The 25,967-nt window shown below is 17.6% G+C and overlaps 6 protein-coding genes across 6 annotated transcripts; all 6 read left to right on the top strand.

Moving 5' to 3' along the window:
• Positions 1 to 203: 203 nt before the first annotated feature.
• Positions 204 to 2,095, top strand: PADL01_1201500 (Plasmodium exported protein (PHISTb), unknown function; the record flags this gene model as incomplete). The annotated part of the gene is made up of 2 exons (XM_028682960.1): positions 204 to 278; positions 593 to 2,095. The coding sequence occupies 2 exons, from the start codon at positions 204 to 206 to the stop codon at positions 2,093 to 2,095; spliced, it is 1,578 nt and encodes a 525-aa protein (XP_028539185.1).
• Positions 2,096 to 4,108: 2,013 nt separating this feature from the next.
• On the top strand, positions 4,109 to 5,436 carry PADL01_1201400 (Plasmodium exported protein (PHISTc), unknown function; the record flags this gene model as incomplete). The annotated part of the gene is made up of 2 exons (XM_028682958.1): positions 4,109 to 4,255; positions 4,420 to 5,436. 2 exons carry the CDS (start codon positions 4,109 to 4,111, stop codon positions 5,434 to 5,436), a joined length of 1,164 nt encoding a protein of 387 aa, XP_028539184.1.
• A 2,241-nt stretch (positions 5,437 to 7,677) lies between these two features.
• PADL01_1201300 (serine/threonine protein kinase, FIKK family, putative) lies at positions 7,678 to 9,811 on the top strand (the record flags this gene model as incomplete). The annotated part of the gene is made up of 3 exons (XM_028682957.1): positions 7,678 to 7,776; positions 7,943 to 9,511; positions 9,734 to 9,811. The coding sequence occupies 3 exons, from the start codon at positions 7,678 to 7,680 to the stop codon at positions 9,809 to 9,811; spliced, it is 1,746 nt and encodes a 581-aa protein (XP_028539183.1).
• Positions 9,812 to 13,679: 3,868 nt separating this feature from the next.
• PADL01_1201200 (acyl-CoA synthetase) lies at positions 13,680 to 16,445 on the top strand (the record flags this gene model as incomplete). The annotated part of the gene is made up of 1 exon (XM_028682956.1): positions 13,680 to 16,445. The coding sequence occupies one exon, from the start codon at positions 13,680 to 13,682 to the stop codon at positions 16,443 to 16,445; it is 2,766 nt and encodes a 921-aa protein (XP_028539182.1).
• A 2,160-nt stretch (positions 16,446 to 18,605) lies between these two features.
• PADL01_1201100 (Plasmodium exported protein, unknown function) lies at positions 18,606 to 21,858 on the top strand (the record flags this gene model as incomplete). The annotated part of the gene is made up of 2 exons (XM_028682955.1): positions 18,606 to 18,626; positions 18,844 to 21,858. The coding sequence occupies 2 exons, from the start codon at positions 18,606 to 18,608 to the stop codon at positions 21,856 to 21,858; spliced, it is 3,036 nt and encodes a 1,011-aa protein (XP_028539181.1).
• A 1,844-nt stretch (positions 21,859 to 23,702) lies between these two features.
• PADL01_1201000 (Plasmodium exported protein (PHISTa-like), unknown function) lies at positions 23,703 to 24,669 on the top strand (the record flags this gene model as incomplete). Its single annotated transcript, XM_028682954.1, has 2 exons — positions 23,703 to 23,861; positions 24,028 to 24,669. 2 exons carry the CDS (start codon positions 23,703 to 23,705, stop codon positions 24,667 to 24,669), a joined length of 801 nt encoding a protein of 266 aa, XP_028539180.1.
• Positions 24,670 to 25,967: the final 1,298 nt, after the last annotated feature.

Raw genomic sequence — 25,967 nt, 5'->3', positions numbered from 1 at the left:
TAGTAAATATTTTCATAAATTATTATAATTTCTTTTTTTTTATTATTATTATATTATATGTTTATTTATATATAGATATATAATTTTTTTTTTTTTTTATGGAATTTTTTTAGAAAAAAATTAAAATATAAATTACATAAATAATTTATTATATAATTTTTAGTAATTATATTTGTTTAATTTTTTAAAAGGAAATATAAAAAATGCATAGTTCTTTAAGGTCTTTTCTTTCTCGTAAATCTATTTTATCTGTTATAGGAATTCTTGTTGCATTTTTGGTAATAACAATAATATAATATTTGATATATAAAATATTAATTTTTTTTTTTTTTTTTAAAGTGTATAATAATATATTTTTTTTGTATATATTATGTTAGTGTGTTTATCATTATATATTTATATTTATTTTGAACTTGTTAATGAGGCACCTAAGGTGTAAATATATATATATATATATATATATATATGTATAATACATATTTATATATATATTTATACATATTTATATATATATATTTTTACATAATTATATATATTTATACCTATTTATATATATTTATACATATTTATATTTATGTTTATATTTTCATAGAATAATGGCAGTGTCGAAAACGGAGTATTTTCTGAACACGGTTTGAATTCAAGATTTTCGAGAATATTATCTTCAGCTAAGCTTGGAAGTGAATATGATGTTTTAGATTTAGGTATGCCCTCAGTTGTTAGTGTATTTTCCTTAGGTAAAGATGAAATGATGGCTTTGTTAAAAGAAGTATATGGACAAACAAAGAAAGCCAATTTGACTGATGAAGAAAAAATTATTAAAGATATAAAAAAATACAGAATAGCTTGTAACTATAGTGCTATACCTTATACAGAAGAATTTGGTGTTGTTGTTTATAACAAAACCGATAAGGAATTAGATGCTGATTTGGAAGGTTTAAATGAATTATCTGAAACATTTAGAGATGATGCTTATAATCACTGGGTTAGAGTGATGAAGAATGAAGAAAATAAGTATTTTGAAACTTTTGATGATTTAAGTACTTATTACGATAAATTAAAAGAAGAGAATTTAATTTTAGATAATTATAAAGATCAAAAATTAAATGAATGTGTTACTGCTGTGCAAACAAAAGTACAAAAGCTTTTACCAGGATTAACAAAAATATTTGAAGACTGGGCTAAAGATCAAACTTTATATAAAAACGAATTCGAAACATTAATCCGTTCAGTAAGAATTGCATGGAGAGCTCTTACTAACTATACTCTTTATGAATGTAAGAAAATATTCGTTAAAAATTTAGATGAAGTTGAAAAGGCAGAAGAAGAAAAAAAATCAAAGAAATCAAAGAAAAAAGAAGAGAAAACAAATGAAAATGAAAAGGAAGAAAAAACAAGCGAACAGAAAAAAGAAGAAAGCAATACTAAAAAGAATCTCAGAAAAAAACCACAAAATGGTGCAGATAATTTTGATGAATTTTTAGATATGAAAGAAGCTGATGAAATTGTTCAAGATGTATTACAAGAATTTGTAGAAGGAAAGGGTTCTGAAGATGAAGATAAAGAAAAATACGGAGAAAGACTTGATGACTATGATGATGACGATGAAGATGACTATGATGATGACGAAGATGATGACGAAGATGATGACGACGATGAAAGAGGTGTATTTAAAATAAAGAAAGATGAAACAGCTACAATTAAGCAAGATATTGAAGAACTAGAAGAATTTGTCTCAGTAGAAGACATTACTAATATAGCACTTAAAATAACAACTAATGAAAAAAATAAAGTAACTATGCTCAAAAAGGAATTAAGTGATTTCCATCGTAAACAATGTGAAAAACATAACGTAAAAGTACAAGGTGCAAGAGGAGTATTAAAATCATGTTATAATATGATAACAAATGAATTAGAAAAAGTACAAGGATCACTTAATAAATCTTTCTTGTCCATATTAATGGCTAATGTATTATCCAAGAAAGATGCTGAAAAATACTTTGATAAGTGTTTCGATACTCATGCTGACTTCAGAAAAAAAATGAAAGAGACATGTGAACAAAAGATAATTAAATATTTCAACTATGAAGATTAAATTATTTTTGTAATGAAACATTAAAAAAAAAAGAAAAAAATATATTTTTATATGTAATATAATGATATATTTCTATATATGTGTAAATTCTATTTTTATATATTATAATTTCTTCATAAAATGAATTATAATAAAAATCGGATAATTTTAAGTAATACAAAATTATAGTTAATTATATTTCCGTCTTTGATTTTTGTAAATGTCTACAAAGGGAGTATATATATATATATATATATATATATATATATATATATTTATATGTATATATGTACACATATATGTATTAAGAATATTTGTTATTTTTTTTATTTATTATTATTATTATTATTATATATATATATATATATATATATATACATAAATATAGAAAATAATAAAACTTTAATGTGTTTATTTTTTAATTAATATTTCCTATTTTGTGATCATTTGTAATAATGACTAAAATTATTTCTTTTTATTATTAATTCATTATATATATATATATATATTTTTTTTTTTTTAATACGTTATCCATATAACATATACCTTAATAATGTATAAGACAAAATATATATAAAAACTTAAGTATATATATTTATATACTATATTTTATCCGTTTAACTTATAAATTAACACACATAAATATATCATAAAATAGTGGTTATAACTAGTTATATATAAAAGAACTTATAAAACTTTTTTATTAATTCAAATTGATTTTATATAGTATATTAATAATATACGGATATATAATAGAAAGGAATAATTAATAATATATATATATATATATATATATATATAATATAAGTAAATTAAAACGTGTTTTCTAATATATATAAAAAAAAAAAAATAATAATATCAATTAAATTAAACATTTTACCATATATTACTAATAAAGAATAAAATGTTTTGTTAAAATAAAGATGTTACCACAGAATAGGTATATAATATATATAATATAGTTTAATATTTTATTTATTAGCTCTATACTATTTAAATTTAAAATTAATGTAATGTTTAATTTAATATTATTGTACAAAAACAATATTATTATTATTTTTTTTTTCTTTTATAAATTATTTATAATATATATTTTGAAAACATTTAGTTATTTATTATTATATTATATTGTTTCCAAAATGAATTATAATATATCATATATTATATTAATATTTTTAAGCAATGTTGTTTATTATATTATTATATAATTCAAATTACGTTAAAATGTAAAAAATTATTAAAATATTAAAGAAAAAAAAAAAAAAAAAAATTATGTAAAACATTGGGACAATAATATATTATGTTATTAAAAAAATAAGAAAATAAAAATATATATTTTTTATTATTATATACGTGCATACAGCATTGTAGTAATACATAATATTATTTTTTGTATGCTATACAAAAAAGTAAATAACATATTATATTATATATATATTATAATATATTACTATATTGCTTATTTCGTCTATATTTAATATATAATGAAATATAATATATGAATTACTTCGTTCTTTATAAGCACAAAATTAGTACATTATTTATTTTATTTATATATTTAATTTATTTATTTTTTAATTAATTTAATTTATTTATTTATTTTATTAATTAATTTATTATTTTTTTCATTTATGGTTCGGTTTTTTATAAACATTGAAATTAAAAAAAATCATAGTAATAATAAAAATTAAAATTTAAATACAATTTATTAAGACGTTTTATATAATTAATGTAAAAATAAGAAATTTATATAAAGTTTTAAAAAAAGCATTACCTGTACATTTTTTGTTATATTTGATTAATTTATATATATTTTTTTTTTTTTTTTTTGTTATGCATGTTTACATATTTTAATAAAAGGAACATATTGGTTTATATTATTATATGATATATTATGTTTAATTTGATGAAAAGATAGAAATATATTTGGTTATATGTGGTTATTGGTTTTTAGAATTTATAAATGAAAAAATATATAAAATTTTTGTTTCTTGAGTTTTAAAATATTCCATAAGAAGTTTTTATTATATGCATATGAATGATGAAAATGTTAGGAGAAAAGTTTGTAGAACGTTGCAACATGTGGGAGGATGTAATATTTATATAAGAAGAATATATAGGTCATTAATAACTTTAAAACCAAGAGGATTTATTATAGCAATAATATATATTATATATATAGTAATAAAAAAATAAAAATAAATAAATAAATAAAAATATATATATATATATATATATATATATATATATATATATATATATATATATAATGTACTATAAATATTATCATGTTTATATTTATACATTTTATTTTATTAATTTTCCCTCTTTTTATTTTTATATAGAATGTATTATGTATTAGTGAGGAGAAAAACATATGGAAGTTTGCATTACATAGAAAATATTCAAAAATATTATGTGAATGGTATACAACTAATAGAGTTTATTTTAGGAGTAAGAACGATATATCAAATTATTCTGGTAATAATAATAATATATATGTATATAAAGATCTACATATAGGTAATTTTGAAGATGTTGATGATTTTGAAGATGAAGATGATTTTGATTATGAAGTTATTGTTGAAGATGATGATGATTATGAAGATGAAATTAATTTTGCAAATGAAAATATTTTAAATATTTATTACAATTCAAAAAAAAAAGACAAAATTGACGGTAAAAATAAATTTTATGCTGAAGATAATTTTGAACGTGAAAGTGATTTTCATAAGTATGACACGTCTGAAGGTAGTAAAATAAAAGTAGAAAATGAAGATAATAATATAAATGAGGTGAATAATTTTAAATTGTTTAGTGAATATAAGAAAGTATGTGATAATAATGGTAATATAAAAAAAGAAGAAGTAATTTTAGATTTTGATAAGTATTATAAAAATAATAGATTACATATATCAAATGATAAAGATTTAATGGAATATATAAAAAATAATTATGGTAAAATGACTATTGATGATATATATGTTATATATTTTTATGTACATGAAAATGAAAGAAAAAAATATATGAACATGGAATGTCAACTATGTGTCTTTTGTGAACAATTAGCAAATAAATATAATATAGAATATGATTATATGTTAAAAACATGGCAAAAAGCTTATAATGATGTTCATGGATTTTTTTTGAATAAAGAAAAAGGATTTTATAAGAAAATTCGAAAAATTAAAGATGGTAAATCTCATAATTTATTACTCTCTATAAATTCATTAAAAGAAAAATGGAAAGAATTCAGGGATATAATGAATAACATATGGAGAGAAAATTTTTCAGATAAATTCAGGAGTCATTCTAAAAAATATTTGAAAAAAAAGTATGATATTAATACAAAAGGTTCATAAAAAATGTCATATTATAAGTATATTAAAAAAAAATATATGTATACATATAATATATATATATATTATAATAATTTATGGATATATCCTTTATGTATTCATTTCCAAATAACAATTTTATGAACATTAAAAAAAAAAAAGAATTAAAGGGAAATAAACACAAATGTATAAAAATTTTTATACATCATACATATTCTGTATAATAAAATTATTATTCGGATTCTTTTTTTTTTCTTTTTTTTTTTTTTTTTTTAAATTGTTAATAAAATATGAAAATAAATAAAAATTTTTACAGTTTATTTATTTAGTTTTTTAAATTTACTTTGTGTCATTGTATTATAGGACACACATATAATAATATATATGTTTTTTTCTTTTTTTTTCTCTTTTTTTTGAATACTTTTATAAGTTTTAAAATTTTACTTTTTATATCACTTAAAACATAATTCGTTTGACTTTTAAAAAATAATCTTAATCATTTTATGACAAAAAAAATATTATTGGTAAAATCATGTACATATAATTGAAAATTATAATAATCATAAATAAATATAAATAAAATAAACAAAAATAAGTAATATATATAATTATATTATATATATATATATATATATATATATTAAATTATATTACAAATTATGATAAATTAACACTTTTTTTTTAATGATGATAAAAAAAAAAAAAAAATATATATATTTTTTATAACTTTTATATATATTATATGTAAATATTAAAAAGAAAAAAGGGAATGATATTTTTCTCTAAAGCCAAAAAAAAATAATAAAATAAAATATTGTTATTTTGAGGTATAATATAATTATAAAAAATGTGTTTTAATTTTTTTTAAATTTTATCTTATTTTACATATAAATATATATATATAAAATAAATTTATTATTATTTTTGTATTCATATTAGTATATTTTATAAAAAAATTGCTATGAAAATAAATACTTTAATAATATATATTATAAATATATTATAACATATAATATATCTATATATTTATCTTGTATTTATGATTTTATATAAGTAATATTAATATATACTACATTTTTTGGTTACAGTTGCAGGAAAAATAATAAGTATTTAAAATGGTTGTTATTGATAATATATATATATATATATATATATATATATATATATATATTATTAATATAATATAAATAAAATATTTAATTATTATAATAAAAAATAAAATTAAGTCAAATCTAAATAGAATTATTATAAAAAAATAATTATAAGAAAAATAATATATGATTTATTAATATATTAATTTTCTGTTTCTATAATAAATTGTTTGTTTAAAAAAAAAATATACAATAGTATTATAAAAATTATGTATTAAAAGTTTAATATTTTACCTTTTCTCAAAACGAATAATGTTTTTGTTTTTTTTTTTTTAATTTTATAAATTTATAAAAATGAGAAAAATACACATAATATATTAAAATATAATTATACTTTTTTTAAAAAAATAAAATGAAAATATAATTTTGTATTTAGTCTTGTTCTGTATTATATATATTTATATATGTATATAATATATATAAATATATTATATAATTCTAAAGAGACTGTTGTAATATATATAAATTATTGAATACGGGTTCGCAAAAATTTTTGACGTTGCAAATGGTTATATATATATTATTGATCATATGATATATATAATTATAATTTTAAAATAAAAAAAAAAAAAAAAAAAAATATATTGAATGTATATTAAATAGAAAAAAGTATTATATTATTTTATGTATTTTTTTTTTTTTTAAATATATCTATATTAATTTAATATATTATATATATATATATATATATATATATTTATTAATTTTAATTTTTTTTTTTTTTTTTTTTTTACGAATTTCTTCTATTTGATTTTAATATATATATATATGATATTATTAAAAATATATTGGTTTATGAATTAGCATGTTTTTAAATTCCAAAAAAAAAAAAAAATGAAAAGAAAATTGAGTACTTAAAATAATTTATTAAAAATATATATATTATATATATATAATATGAATTGTTCGAATTATTTTATATATCGTAGGACCACCAAATAATAAAAATATATTTAATATGGACATTTTTTCTTTTTCATTTCATTTTCGTTTTTTTTTTTTTTTTTTTTTTAATATATATTTAATTTTAATTTAACTAATGACCACATCAATATAGTTGAATTTTTTTTTTTTTTTTTTTTTTTTTTCTAGGTCTTTAAAAAAAATTTATACTATGAAAAGAATAAAAGGCCAAGAAAATGTATATTTAAGAAATATGTTCTGTACAAAATTTATGTTATATTTTTTATGGTTATTTTATTTGTTGTTCTTGGTAAGATATAGATAAAAATATTTTAAATATATGAATATTTATTTATTTATTTTAAGTAGATCATATCATATTGTATTAATATAACATTTTATGAAATTGTAAATTTCATTTTATGGTAATATATATATATATATATATATATCTTTATATATATTTAATTTTACAGAATATTGGGTTTATAGAATTTAAGACATTTCAATCATTAGTTTTATTTGATAGACCTTCAAAATGTTTAGCTGAAATTGATAATTATAACTTGAACCATGATAGTGACAACGATACTAAGTTGAATAGTAAGGAGGAATTGGGAAATATGAATAACTGTAATGTTGAAGATGATGAAATTAAAATATCTAATGATAATATAACCAATAATGAGAAAATATTTTGTAAAAATGAGAATATGTCGAATGAAGAAGAATATAATAATGAAGAAGAGTATAATAATCAAGAAGAGGAGAATGAAAAAGGTACAAGTGATTTATTTAATACATCAAATGTAGAGAATACAAAAAGTGTTGATACTTATGAATGTATATATAAATATGGAGAAAATAATAATATAGTATGTATATCTAATTTAGAAGAAGAAGAATCGAAAGAGAATTATATATATAATTGGCATTTAGGTAAAAAAACATTAGGAAACTTTTTAGGTTTTTCAGAACATTTTAACATAAATGGGGTAAAATATTCAGATTTTGAATTAAAATCCATTCCTATAATTGGTGATGGTAAATCGAAAGGTAGGGTTCAAGAAATGTTTAAAGCAGTTATCCCTTCATGTGATGGAGATAATACAAAGGAAGTAAAATTATTTATAAAAAGAATACCTATTGAACGGTGGATAAAACAATTTAATTTAATGGAAAAGTATAATGGAGAATATTTAGAAAAAGCAGAGAATTATGTTATGGAAGCAATTGCATTATCTTTTTTAAGTGAATATCATCCGGGAATTGCACCTAAATTATTAAAAATATTATATGATGGAAAAAATATAAATGAACATATATTGAAAGATTATAAATTTAAAGATATATATGAATTTAATGATTTATTAATTGAAAGATTAAATAACGATATGGATGGATATGTTGTTATGGTTTCTGAATTTTTTGGTGAGGATTTATTTGATTTTAATAAAAGATTAAAAAATGAAATATCTTCTGTAAGACATACTGATAAATTCAAAAAAGATATAGTTTATAAATGTTTAAATATATTAGTAAGATTACATAATGCAGGTTTGAGTCATTTAGATTTAACTGCTGAAAATGTATTAATAAGAGATGATTATGATATACGTATATGTGATTTTGGTAAATGTACACCTATTTATTCAAATAAATTAAGACATTTAGATAAAAAAAAAAAAGAAAAAATATACTTTTTTGAATCATGTGTACCAACTATAGGAAAACGCGAATATACACCAATAAGTTGTTGGAGAATTATAAAAATGTTGAGAAAAAAAAAAGTTATAGATCCCTTTGAACATGTGAAATCGATTACTATCCAAAGGTTTAGAAAAAAATATTATTTTAATGTTTCACAAGCTGATTATTTTATGCTCGGAGTTTTATTCATATGGATTTGGAACTGTGGACACATGTGGAATACAACTTTTCCATCTGAATGTGTAAAGTTTTCAAAATTTGTTGATAATAATATGAATTTGGATTGCTATTCGTCAACATACTTATGGCCAAGAGATTTAAAAAATATAATTAAGGTAAATTATAATATAATAAAAAAAAAAAATTAACTTGAATGAAATGTTCATGAAGATTTTATGAATATTTTTATCATATTGTTATGAAAATATATATATATATATATATATATATATATGTATTTATTTATTTATTTATTTATTTATTTATTTATTTATTTATTTATTTATTTATTTATTTATTTATTTATTTATTTATTTATTTATTCTTTTTATCTTTAGGTATTGATGAAAGAGGAATACAGTGAAAAATTGAATATAAATGATTTAATGGAACACCCATGGTTTCATGAAAATTAATCAATGAATATATATTAATATATATTCTATGTTTATGTATTTTATTTATTCTTTTATATGCTTATTATTTTATTTTATTTTATTTTTTTTTGTGTATCTTATTATATATATATTTTTTATATATGTTTAATAAATTTTTATTAAAAAATAAATATATTTTATTAAAATAAAATTTATTATATATTTGTATTATGATTAAAGTTAATTAATTTATATATTTTTATCTTTTATTTTATTTTTTTTTTTTCACAAGTTTTTTAAATTTATAAAAATTTTAACATAGTTCTATGAAAAAATAAAAATTTTATGACGACATAATTAAAGATTTGTAGATATAGTATTAATATAATTAAATGCACATCAATGTTACATGAATATTTTTTAAATTACAATAAGTTAAATGGTTGTGTAATGAAAATATTAAAAACGAAAAAAAAAAAAAAAAAAATTACTAATTTTATAATATTATTCTGCTGAAAAATCTATTATTTATGTTTTCTTTCAAAATATTTAGAAAAAGAAAAATTAAATAATGTATATTTAATAAAAACCAAAAATTACATTCTGTAATACTTATAAACGTATAATTATGTTTTTAAAGGGAAGCATACATAAATAGGCACATCAGTTACATATAATATATATTATTAAATAATTTAATTGAGCATTTTATATTTTCACCAAAAAGTACATATATTAATAAATGTATAATATATTTTTAATTCCTGTTATCCGGTAAAATATTCTGAAGTTGTACTTTGTAGAGATTTGTTAAATATATTTTATGAATTTTATAATTTATTTATTTATTTATTTTTTTTTTTAATGTTTTATTCTTTAATTTCAAAGGAAATATTATATAATGTATATTATAAAAATAGTATATTGAGGAATTCCCCTTGATATATAATATTTGAATAATACGTTTATTATACTATTGTTATAGTTATTATTATAAAATGAATATGGTTGTTTTATAATTAAGCGAGAAAAAAATAGTAATATTAAACAATAGAAAAATGTGTAGAATATATCATTTACATGATAAATATGAAAAGGAAAAATTATAATATGATGTTGTAGTTCTTTGAGGTTGTTATTTTTATGAGTATATAATAATTAAATGATATTTGTGATATTAGGTGAATGGGAAAAATAATAGAGGTGATATAATTTCTATTACATAAATGTATATATATATATATATATATATATATATATATAAAGGTATGATGACCATGAATTTATCCCTTTTCATCGGAAGGAAAATAATACCTTTATGAAACCTTGGAAAAGAAATATAGTAATAATTTTCAAAGTTTGATTAAGAAATTTTTTTTAAGCTGAACATATAATTAGGTTTTTCCAAAGTTTTATATAATTTCTTAAAAAAATTAAAGAAGGTTTATATGATAATCATAAAAATAGTTTGAGATTGAGAGCATACTGTAAAGAAAGAAGAAATAAATTTATAGGAGATAACTTTAAAAATTAATATAAATTAATTTGTATTTCTTTTTGTGAATCGTAAAATATTTTAAGAAGGAATTAGAATAATATAATGATAGGCATTAATAAAAAAAAAATAATCAAATCAAATAATGTAAAATAAATGTATACATAAAAAAAAAAAAAAAAAAAAAAAATATATAATAATTTTAATCTTTGAAAATAAATATAACTATATTTATTTATTAAAATTTAAATATTTGCTTTTTTTGTTTTTTAAAAGAAATATTATAATTTATGCTTTGATAAAAAAAAAAAAAAAGTCGTAGGAAATAAAATAAATAAAGTGATATATATATATATATATATATATATATATATATATATACATTTTTATTAAAAATATCTGAAATGTAAGAAGAAAAATATATGAACATAAAATTGGAAATAAAAAATTTGGACTTTTATAACTGTATTATTATTATTATTATATATATATAATTAATTTTATGATTTTTTTTTTTTTTTTTTTTTTTTTTTTTGTTAAAGGAAAAAACTAATATAAATTAATTTATTTATATTTTATTTAAGGGTATAATTAATTATTAAATATATCAACAGCTTGAACAATACTTTTTTTTTTTTTTTTTCTGTATAACCGTGTACAAATATTTTTCTTGTTCATATATAAAATTTATTTAAAAAAAAGAATCAAAATGAAAAAATAATGTTGTAAAATGAAAAAAAATATTTTTAAAATATTATAAAAAGGCAAAACGTCTAAATGAAAAAATTAATATAACACTAAAAATTAAATAAATATATATAGAATTAATAAACATAGATCTATATATAATATATATATTTCTAAAATAAAAACATACAAAACATATCCATAAAATAATATTTAATAAATTTATTATAATTAATTAAATTTATGCGTCCAGAAAAATTTAAATATTATTTTATTCACAATATATTGAAAAAAAAAAAAAAAAAAAAAAAAAGGAGTGAAAAATATAAATATTATTATATATATATAAATATATGTTTATATTATAAAAAAAAAATTTTATAAATATATTTTAAAAATATATATTAAAGAATAAAAAAAAAAAAAAAAAAAAAAAAAAGAGGATAACATGAAAATAAAATATAATAAAATACATGTAAAATAAAAAATATTTTTATAAATAAAACATGTAAATAAATTTAATAAATAAAAAAATACCTTCATAGAAATAAAAATAAATTTGAATACATATATAATATAATATTATATATTATGAAATGTTCTTGGTACAAGAATGAAAAAATAAAATAATATTAATATTAAATAGATTTAATTATTATCTTTGAAAATATTTTTAGGAAGTATCATATTTTCATTTATTTTTTTTTAAAGTATTATTTATTACATTTCATAGTATATGCTCTCTTATATATATAAAATTGTAGAATAAATATGAAATATTTTAAAAATAAAATAAAAAAGAGAAATAATCTGAAATAAAATAAGCAGAACATGCGATATAGGAAATACAATATTAATTATAAAAAAAAAAAAAAAAATACTGTATAAATATTAAAATATTTATATATAATTTTATTTATATTAAATATATATTTATTATAATGAAAAAAATTTAATATATTTTTTTTTATATTCTGTTATTTTTATAATATATTTATTAATTATTTTATATATTATTATTTATTTTTTAATATATTATTATTATCTAATTAAATTTATATGTTTATTAATAATATAGAAATAAAAGAAAAGGAACATGATAAAATTTTGTAAAAAATAAAAAATGAAATAATATATTTATAAATAAATTTATATTATATATATTGTTATAATTAACAATATTTAAGAATTTACATGGAAAAGTTATTTTATTTATTATAATATAATAAATAATAATAAGAATATATATTAAGTAGGTTTTTATTTTAGTAAAATTTGATTAATTTTTTAAATTTGTTGTATATATTAATATTTGTTTTTTTATTTTTTATTTTTTATTTTTTATTTTTTATTTTTTATTTTTTGTCTTTTGTTTTTGTTTGTTTTTTTTTTTTTTTTTTTGTTATAAAAAATAAAATGTAATAATGATATTTAGTATATTTGTAATATATATATGTATATATATTTTTTCATAACTTTTTTATAATAATATATATATATATATATGATAGTAAATATGTACCATGAAAATTTGAGCAGTATATAATAAAAATATATGTATGTTGAGTTTCTATCTTTTATAATTCAGATTTTGTTTTTTTGTTAATTTTCAAGGCTTATTTGTTTATATTTCCCTTTATAGAGGGATACATTACTATATATATATATATATATTATATATATTTTTATATTTTTGTCACATTGTCAATGTTCTTATAGAACAAGATGAATATTACATTATGTTTTCTTTTGTTTGTTATATATGTAGTTTATGTTTTGCCATGTCGGACACAACTTAGTAATAGAATAAAGGATTTCGCCGAAATATGTAAAAGTGCAGAAAATAAAAATGAATCGAGCGTTTACTGTATGAAAGATTATAAAAAGAAAAGTTCAATATATAAATATAAACATCTTATGAAATTTTTTTTAGATAAATATAAATTAGATAATAATAAATTAGCAATAGTTGAAAATTCTCGTGGAGAACCTGAAAATTATATAACATATGGAACATTTTTTAAAAAAGTATTTTCTTTTAGTGATTCTTTGAATACTTATGAAGGTACAGGTATTCCAGAAAAAATATATGATGAAGAAAAAAATAATGGGAAATTTCGATTATTAGGTTTATATGGTAATAATTCAACTAACTGGTTAATTACTGATTTTGCTTGTATGATGAGTGGCGTAACAACATTAGTAATGCACTCTAAATTCAGTATAGATATAATTATAGATATATTAAATAATACAAAATTAGAATGGTTATGTTTAGATTTGGATTTGGTTGAAGGTATATTAAATCGTAAAAATGAATTGCCATATTTGAAAAAGCTCATAATTCTAGATAACCTATCTAAACGTAGTGAAAAAATAAACTCACAAAATGAAGAAAAAAGTAATAATGGTTCAAGAAAAAGTAGTAATAAATCCAATTATAATGAGTCTGGTAAGGGAGAAAATACCATTTTGGCTTCCTTAGAATATGATAATGAAAAAATAGAAACGATTAATACATTAAAAGAAAAAGCTAAAACAGTTGGGTTAAGTATTATCTTATTTGATAATATGACACAGAAAGAAGTGACGAATGTTACAATTCAAAATGAAGATCCTAATTTTATTGCTTCCATTGTGTATACATCTGGAACATCTGGTACACCCAAAGGTGTTATGTTAAGTAATAAGAATTTGTATAATGGTGTAATACCTTTATGTGATTGTAATATATTAAAAAAATATCCTCCAACAACACATTTGTCATATTTACCTGTATCTCATGTATATGAAAGAATTCTTGTTTTTATCGCATTATTTTTGGGTGTAAAATTAAATATATGGAGTAGAGATATAAAATTTTTGAATACAGACATATGTAATTCAAGAGGTGAAATTATATTAGGAGTACCAAAGGTTTTCAATAGAATGTATGCAACTATTATGACGGAAATAAATAATTTATCACGTTGTAAGAGATGGATAGCAAAACAGGCTATAAATTTGCGTAAAGGTAAAAATAATGGAAATTTTAGTAAAGTTGTTGAAGGTATTACTAATATATCAAGTAAAATTAAGGAGAAGATAAACCCTAATATGGATGTTATTTTGAATGGTGGTGGGAAACTATCTCCCGAAGTTGCTGAGGGGTTAAGTGTTTTATTAAATGTTAATTATTATCAAGGATATGGTTTAACAGAATCTACTGGTCCCATATTTTTACAAGATGCAGAAGATAGTAACACAGAAAGTATGGGAGTAGCTGTTTCTCCTAGTACAAGATACAAAGTAAGAACTTGGGAAATTTATACTGCTACAGATACTGTACCAAAAGGAGAATTATTAATTAAAAGTGATTCTATGTTTAGTGGGTACTTTTTAGAAAAGGAATGTACAGAAAATGCTTTCACAAAAGATGGTTATTTTAAAACAGGAGATATTGTACAAATTAATGATAATGGTTCTTTAACATTTTTAGATAGATCAAAGGGTTTGGTTAAATTATCTCAAGGTGAATACATAGAAACTGAAATGATAAATAATTTGTATTCACAGATTCCATTTGTAAATTTTTGTGTCGCATATGGTGATGATTCTATGGATGGTCCTTTAGGCATTCTTTCTGTTGACAAATATAAATTATTTATAAGTTTAAAGAATGATAATATGTTAAAAATAACTGGTTTAGATGAGAGAAATTTTTCAGAAAAAATAATTGATGAAATATTAAATGAGACTATTTATGTTGATTATGTAAAGGGGAAAATGATGGAAATTTTTAAAAAAACTAATTTAAATAGATACAATGTTATAAATGACATATACTTGACTTCCAAACCATGGGACACCACAAATTACCTAACTCCAACATTGAAAATAAGAAGATTTAATGTATTTAAAGATTTTTCATTTTTTATAGATGACGTTAAAAAGAAATATGAAGAAAAATTAAAAGGAAGTAGCACGGGTAGTATGAATAATGGTAAAAGTGGAAGTAAAGATGATATTAAAAATGGAAGTAAAGATGATATTAAAAATGGAAGTAAAGATGAAATTAAGAAAGGAAGTAAAGTTGAAATTAAGAAAGAAAGTAAAAATGAAATTAGGAAAGGAAGTAAAGATGAAATTAAGAAAGGAAGTAAAGATGAAATTAGGAAAGGAAGTAAAGATGAAATTAGGAAAGGAAGTAAAGATGAAATTAAGAAAGAAAATAAAGATGAAATTAAGAAAGAAAATAAAGATGAAATTAAAAATGGAAGCCAAAACGAAAAAGATGCTTTGTCGAAAGACATTGAAACACCTGTAAGAAAAAGTGAAGAAAAACCTGTTCCTAAGTCAGTTCAAAAAAAAGCATTAAGAAAAAGTGAGGAGAAGCCTATGAGAAAAGAAATAAAAAGGCCATTACCATATAGTGATGAAAGAGATAAAAGTGTAAATGAAATTAGAAATATAATACAGAAGGCACCCCAAGAACTACAAGTAAACGTATAAGTATAAGAAGGATTAAAAAGAAAAAATATATATATATATATATTTAAGTTAATAAGTTGAAAATATTAATATATGTTAGTTTATTAAATATTTTATTCATATAATGTTAAATATTATTTTATTTTCATGTCTTTATATTTTTATTTTATTTTATTTTATTTTATTTTTTTTTTGTTGTTTGCTTTTTCATTTGATTATATATTTTTTATATATAAATTTTAAATATTATAAAATGTTTAGTTTTATAAAAAAAAATATAATTAATTATATTATTTGAATTTTTATTTTTATTTTTATTTTCATTTTTATTTATATTTTTGTTTTCAATATATTGTGTAAAAAAATTTTCTTTATATAAATTTTATATCATGTGATAACGTTTTATAATTATAATAACATATATGTGTATAAATTTCTTTTATATAATTGATAATGTTGTGGATGTATTTGATAATTTTTTTTCATTTAATTATATATAGATATAGATTATAACTATTTTATATATATATAATTTGTAATATTCTTCTATTAATAAATAAAATTTTAATATTTTATGTTAAATTAATTCATTTTATCTTTATTATCATTGTTATATTATTGTTTATTTATTAATTAATTTTTTTTTTTTTTTTTAAATAATATTAAATATATAAATTGTTTTATAAAATATTCTATTTTTAATTAAAAATATTATATATATAAAATTATAACATTTGACTATTTAATAAAATTATTATTATTATTATTATTATATTAATATATTATAATAAAAACAAATTATTTCAATTATATATTTTTATAAGGTTGCATTAAAATGAAGGTAAATATTTTGTAGAAGTATCATTTTTATTTATCGTATGTTGTTTTATATATTATATTTCTTTTTGAATAAAATAATTAACTAATAATTGTTCAAAATAAAAACGCATCAGTTTATTTACAATTTTTAATTAATATATTAATAAATATGTATTTCTATAATAAATATTTTATTTTTTTAATAATATTTTGAAATTTATATATAATATAATATTTATATAAATATATTTTATTATTATTATTTTATGCATGTTTATATCGAATTCAATTTTAAGTATTATTTTGAATATAATTTCATATGTTTATTATTAAATGTAATAATATTGTATAATATAGCTAAATATATTTATATGCAAATTTATTTTTTATAATTATTTGTTTTTTAAAAGCTATATATATATATAATTAGAATTAATTAAAATATTTTAATATTATACATATGTTTTATTGATATTTATTTAATACATATATAATTATTTTATAATTCTGCCAGGTCATTATGTAATGATTAAAAAAAAAAAAAAAAAAAGAATTTTAAATTAATAATAATTGAGCTATAATTAATTAATATTATTATTTTTTAATATAAGAAATAGATTCATAATTTTTATTAATTACGTAAGAAAAATAATATAATAACTCATCTATATTTTATTGTTATATTACTTATTATATCTAATAATATAATATAAATTTTTGTTTTTGTTTTTTGTCTATAATTAAAATAAGATATACAACCACAAAATTGTTTTTTGTTTGTTCTGTTCGATCTGTATTATATATATATTGTTTATAAAATACATTTTATTTTTAATAAAAGAAATATATATTTTAAGAACAATGAAATAAATAATTAATGTATATTATATTTTTATTATATAATATATTATTTTGTATTATTATATTATTATTTTATATTATATTATATATATTTCGATATGCTTAATTAATAATATTTCATTTAAAATAACTTTTACAATTAAACCTAATACATTAATTATAGAATGTAATAAATATATAATATATTTATGTATATATTATTAGTATATATTTGAAATAATGCTTTCAAATATAAAGAAATATATATGTAAATATTTTTAATTAAATTATTTTTTTTAAAAATTATTATTTTCATTGTTTATTTATTTATTTATTTATTTTTTTATATTTATATAAATTTATTACGTGAACATGTTTTTAAATAAAACATTTCAAAATATATAGTTATAATAAATAATTTTATATATTATAGTATTGAAGAAATTTATTTAATGACATATATAGAATATACAATTATAAGATTAAAGTTATGATAACATAAATCATGTATATAAATAAATCATGTGGAAAAATAAAAAAAAAGTAAACTATATCTTTCAAATTCGTTATTATTTATGCACGATATTAATTGTAATATTATTTATTTGTAATAAGGTAATATAAAAAAAAAATATATTAATAAAAAGAATATTCATTGTATGAAAATAATTATATATATATATATATATATATATATATTTAATATAAATGAATACATGCACATATATATGTATATATACATATATTTTTTTTTATATAGTATGGAATAAAATATAATAAGCGAGATGTCTGGAATCCTAATATTATAACAAATAGACTTCAGAGAATTTTGATACAAACTGGTGAATTATCACCAACACAAGTGGATGTACTAAGGAAAACATTAATAACAGATTTATCAGGTGGTAGTTCTATAGGAAGACAACAAACTTTGTTAAATAATAAACTAGATGATGATCCTATAACAAAAAAATTAATGGAAAGGGGGATTTTAAAAACTAACATAACAGAAAAGAAGGAAATAAAAATTCAAGAAAAACAAAAGGAAGAACAAGGGGAAGTTGTAGAATATGAAGAAATTGAAGTTGATGAGGATGAAGATGAAGAAGTGGAATATGTAGAAATTGAAGTAGACGAAGATGAAGAAGTTGAATATGAAGTAGTTGAAATAGAGGTAGATGATAATGAAGAAGTAGAATATGAAGTAGTTGAAGTTGAGGTAGATGATGATGATGAAGAGGTAGAATATTCAGAAGATGAATTAGATAAAGATATAGAAGAACAAATAGAAGAAAAAAAAGAAAGTACACAACTAAAAATGGAATCCATAGAAAAGAAACCATTAGAAATTAAAGCAACGCAAAAATATCCATTCACAACTGATTCACAAAAGGAAATAGACCCATTTAAAAAAAATGAAATAAAATCTTATGATCCTTTTAAAAAGGATATGGCTAAACCAGAAGATAATTTAAGAAGAGACGAAAGTAAACCGTATGATCCATTTAAAAAGGATATGATTAAACCAGAAGATAATTTAAGAAAAGACGAAAGTAAACCGTATGATCCATTTAAAAAGGATATGATTAAACCAGAAGATAATTTACGAAAAGACGAAGGTAAACCATATCATCCTTTAAAAAGAGATGTAACTAAAGCTCAAGATAATTTAATAAGAGATGAAATAATAATACAAGATACATTTAAAGCAGATGTTATAAAAGCACAAGATAATTTAATAAGAGATGAAATAATAATACAAGATACGTTTAAAGAAGATTCTATAAAAACACAGGGTATTTTAAAAAGGCACGAAACAATAGTACAAGATACATTTAAAGAAGATTCTATAAAAGCACAAGATAATTTAAGACGAGATAAAATAATAATAGAAGATTCTTTTAAAAAAGAAGAAAGAAAATCTGCAAATACATTAAAAAGGGAAGAAATAATAATACAAGATAATTTGGGGAGAGATAAAATAATAATAGAAGATTCTTTTAAAAAAGAAGAAAGAAAATCTGCAAATACATTAAAAATGGAAGAAATAATAATACAAGATAATTTGGGGAGAGATAAAATAATAATAGAAGATTCTTTTAAAAGAGAAGAAAGAAAATCTCCAAATACATTAAAAAGGGAAGAAATAATAATACAAGATAATTTGGGGAGAGATAAAATAATAGTACAAGATCCTTTAAAAAAAGAAGCAAGGAAAACAACAGATACATTCAAGAAAGAAGAATCCAAACCTAAAGATCCTTTAAAAAAAGAAGAAGTAAAACCAACAGATACTTTAAAGAAAGAAGAAGTAAAACCAACAGATACTTTAAAGAAACAAGAAATAAAACCAACAGATACTTTAAAGAAAGAAGAAGTGAAACCTAAAGATCCTTTAAAACGAGATGAAGAACAAAAGGGAGGTTTAAACCAATTAGATAAAATTAAAATTAATAGAGTTGAAGATAAATTCAAAATACAAATTCCTCATATAAAGTCAAAATTTATTGAAAGTACAATAAAAGATATTTTGAAAGCAGAATATGAAGATGCAGATGAAGATTTAACAAGAAAATATAGAATGATAGAACTTATGAATTTATATTTTGATGAAATGGATAAGTTTCATCAAAGTGATATATATACAGTTATTGAAAAATATAGTAAACAAAAAGAATATAGTTCTATTATGACACGCATGTTTAAGGAGTTTATGGAAACACACCGTATAAATTCTATATTAAGTAAAACTATGCTGGGAACACTTGGAATAATTGCCGTCCTTGCCGTGACTATGGGAATAGTAGCTTTAGCTACTGCCGCTGCGGCATCTGGGGCATCTACTGCAACCGTACCTCTCTGTGCAATAGGTGGAGTATGTATATTTTTTTCATTGAAATTTCCAGGTTTATTATTTTTAAGGGGTAAAAGGACAGAAGCATTTAAAGACAAATATTTTAAAATTAAAGGTATAAAACATATCGCGAAGTCGTTTACTAATACAAATAAATCTGAAGATAAAGAAGAAAAAACATGGAATAAAAGAAATAGTACAATGTTTAAAGGAATTCAACAAATGGTAAAAGAGAAATTCGATATAGGAAATGTAGTAGGAAAAAAACACCCACAAAATACTACAAGTAAAGCACCACAGAAAAACATACAAAATAAACAACATCAACAAAATACACAAAATAAAGTACCTCAACAAAATATACAAAATAAAGCAGCCCAACAAAATATACAAAATAAAGCAGCTCAACAAAATATACAAAATAAAGCAGCTCAACAAAATATACAAAATAAAGCAGCCCAACAAAATATACAAAATAAAGCAGCTCAACAAAATATACAAAATAAAGCAGCTCAACAAAATATACAAAATAAAGCAGCTCAACAAAATATACAAAATAAAGCAGCTCAACAAAATATACAAAATAAAGCAGCTCAACAAAATATACAAAATAAAGCAGCTCAACAAAATATACAAAATAAAGCAGCTCAACAAAATTCACAAAACAAACCTCAACAAAATATACAAAATAAAGCAGCTCAACAAAATATACAAAATAAAGCAGCTCAACAAAATTCACAAAACAAACCTCAACAAAATATACAAAATAAAGCAGCTCAACAAAATAGGCAAAATAAAACTCCTGTACAAAACACAGTAAGTAAATATTCAGTACAAAATGATTATTCAAAACATAATGGAAAAGGTCCTAACCAAATTAATAGACATAATCCAAATAGACATGTACAATTATTAAGATGATTTTGTAAAAATAAAAAAAATGTTATTTATGAATAAATATATAAACTAGAATATTTTAATTATTTTATTAAAATGTAATTGATTAAAACAGTAAATAAAAAATTATTTTTTTTAATATAAATTTTTAATTATCATTTTATTTATTTTTTTTTATGTATTATACTATTTAAAATAAATTATGTTATAAACATATTTATATATAATATATGAAATATTTAAAGTTTAATATATTTTATTTATTTGTATTATTAATTAATATATTTTTGTTCATAGGAAGGAATTATATTTTTTATATATTATTTTGTTTCTACTATATTCTGTAAAGAATATCTTAAATTATTTATATTTAAAATAAAAAAAAAAATAAAAACATATTTTATATTTTAGTTTCCTTTTATTATTATTATTTATTATTTTTTTTTTTGTTTTTTTTTATTATTAAAAAGCATATAATTCGATATATGAACGTGTACAATAATATGCAAGTTCTTATTTAATATATATAAATATATTTGTTATAATTTAATTAAAGGATTAAAACTAATTAAAAAACTAGGTTTATAATATTCTCTTGATTGAATGAATTCAAGATAAATATTATCACATAAAATAAATAGATAAGTATTATGATTTATAATAAATAGATTAATATTAATAATTTATGAAATAAAATAATAATACATATTATATATATTTATATATGTATTTAATTAAATTATTTCTTGTTATTTGTCATTAAATATATATATTACACATTAATAATAAAATACTTTGGTAAATTGTAAGATTGCATGTTTTTATTTAATGAGAAAATAATTTAAGATACACTATTATAAAAGCTCAAATGAGGTTCTAAGAATATATAAATATATGTATATATAATGTAATTATTTCTTGTTATATGTTATTAAAGATGTATTTTACACTTTTGAAATAATATTATTTTGTATATTTTAACATTTCATTTTTTTATTTAATGACAAAATAACTTATGATATACTATTATAAAAGCCCCAATTATGTATTTTCTGAATATAACTATTTATTAATTTTTTTTTTTTTTTTTTTTTTTTTTTTTTTTTTTGATTTTATAATAATTTGAATATAATTTATATTAGTGTTATTTACTATGAAGTGTGTATTAATAATTTAATTTATATAAATATATTATTAAAAAAAATATATATTTCTTTTTATAAAAATTTTGATTTGTATTAGGAAGAATAAAAACAGCCATTTGTGGTTTTAACATTTAATTTTATATTTTATTTAATAATGCTCATTTATATGTTTTAAAAAAATTTAAATATGTTTTTGTGTAATTTCTACATAATAGTAATATTATGCACATATTCATATAAATTCTAGTAAATATAATATATTATGGTCAAAAAATTATTATTATCATATTAAATAAATATTAGTTATACATATAGATTTATATGATCTAATCTTATATTTTAAAAATATAAATTCTTATATTCAATATATTCATAAATATTTATGTTTTATTAAAAATAAATCAAATTATATATTTTATATTTATTTCAAATTATTATTCTTATTTTAATTATTATTATTATTATAATTTGTTTTTTTTTTTTTTTTTTTTTTAAGGAAAAATATTATATAAATATTTAAGCATAATACATATGTATATATAAAAAAATATTTACTACACACATAATAATAATATAAATTTTATAGAAAATTTTTATATTTATACTTTATTTATTATAAAAATATATTGTAATGAAAAAAAAAAATTAATTATATATATAATATATTATATAAAGCAAATTAAAATAAAAATATGTTTTTTTAATTATTTATTAGTGAAAAATATGGCAATTATTTATACATGTAATTTGAAAGAAGATCAATATAATCCATATTCTACTGATTTAAATAGGGAAAGAATGGAATGTAGAATACCTCGTAGATCTATTCTTTTTATATCATTAAGTTTATGTGTAATTTCGTTATTTTATATATCTTTATTGGTGAGTTAATAATATATTACTAAACATTTATACTAGTTTGTCATAAATAAAATTATATATTGTTATATTTTTTTAAAATATTAAGTGTAATTTCTTATATATATATATATATATATATATTATTTTATTTCATTTTATATTATTATTATATATATATTTATTACAGGATGTATTCCATGAAAATGTAATTCAACGAACAAAATATAATGTAATAATATCACGAAATTTATCTCAATCTGAAAATAAAAATAAGAATGTTCAAAGAAAAAATGTAAAGAAACTTTTGGAAGAAATGCATGAAAGTTCCATAAATTCAAAAAATAATAAAGGAATTACATCAGAAAATAAGGATAATAATGATGTATCAAAGAAATTAAAGGAAAAAGAATTATATGATATTTTAAATTCATTAAAAGAATGTCCCCCCAAAGACGATCTTAATAATATATGGAATCACGCAATGGGCGTCGTAAAAGAGGATTTTGATAATGTATTGTATGATTTAGAGACATCAATACAAGAATATCTAGATAGTGATTATAGTTATTCGTACTGTTGTGTTAAATTCAAACCTGTATATGCCAGTATATTGGAAGAAAATATTGCAAGATTTAATGGAACATTCGAAAAAGAACTGAAAAAATATACTGATAAATTTTTTAGTTTAATTAAAGGTAAACCTACACTTGATGATATATTAAAATTTATTTATTCGTTCTTAGAACATTTTAGAACCTTAAAAAAAGAATTACATAAAAAACATAAAAAGGAACTGCTTCGAAAAGTTGAGGAACCTTGGAATGGTTAAAAATTTTAAGGAAGTAAAAAGAATTATATATTATTTTTAATAATATTATATATAAAATATTATTAGGAAACGTTTTTTATATGTTTTAAATTCTATTAAAATTATCTTTTATTATATATATGTAAAAGTATATGTTTTTCACGAATAAACAAACGTATAGTATTTATATGTTATTGCATTTTAATATATTTGCTCTAATAAAATTTATTAAATATATACAATATATTTTTAAGACAGTGTTATTTAATTAATCATATAAATGTAAATGCATATAATTTTTTAAATATATTAGAATTATAATTGTGTCCAATCTAATATATATAAATATTTATATTTATGTACTAGTATATCAAAATTCAAAAAAAGTTACAATATATTTATTATTAATTTATTTTTAATAATATAGTATATAAAATATCTTGTGAAATGAGTAAATTTATGAAAATATATATAATAAACATTTTATTATTTTATGAAATATGTATGATGAAAAATGGGAATATATTCTTCTAAATATTTCAAATTATAATAAATATATAAATATTATTGTTTTATGTTGTAATTTGATAAAGTAAATAATGTGATAGGTTTAATTTGTTCGATTATATTTTTCTATGCAAAATATTAGTTATTTAAAACTATTAAAAATTTTTTTTTAATTTGTTTTTTAATTCTATTTACACATTTTGAACTTTTTATATGGATAGAACACTATTATATATATAATATGAATTGCATATATTTGGTGTAATTTTTATCATTTGCAAACATAAATAAATATGTTTGAAAATTTTATTCATATATTTTAAAATATATAATTTATATAAAAAGTATATAATAATAAAAAATAAAATATCTTAATATTTTTTTATAATTATTTATACGATTAACATTAAAATATTGTACTAACATTATTTTATTGCGAAGTCAACAAAAATCATAATATATATTATGTTTTGTATTTGAAAATATTTTACCATATCGTTTTGTATATAATACCTTTTTATACAGAATACTGAATTTTATTTTTAGTTTATTATGAAACGATTGTATATATTTTTATTATTTTTTAAAAAAAAAAAATATATAGTTAATTTTATATGATGTAATATATAGAAAAAAGAAATAATTCTGTGAAATATACATAAATGGATATTAAAATCATAATTAATGCTTAAAAGTATGTATTTTAATTCTATAATATTTTATTTTTAATTTAAATATAGAATAAAAATGTTTCTACAAATCTTAGAATATTAATATTTAAAGAAGCAAATGAATTTAAAATTATAGAAGTG

The sequence above is a fragment of the Plasmodium sp. gorilla clade G2 genome, assembly GCF_900097015.1.
Source record: "Plasmodium sp. gorilla clade G2 genome assembly, chromosome: 12".
In the NCBI taxonomy this organism is placed as follows: Eukaryota; Apicomplexa; class Aconoidasida; order Haemosporida; family Plasmodiidae; genus Plasmodium; species Plasmodium adleri (nom. inval.).
This window is presented reverse-complemented; position numbering and strand designations above follow the sequence as displayed.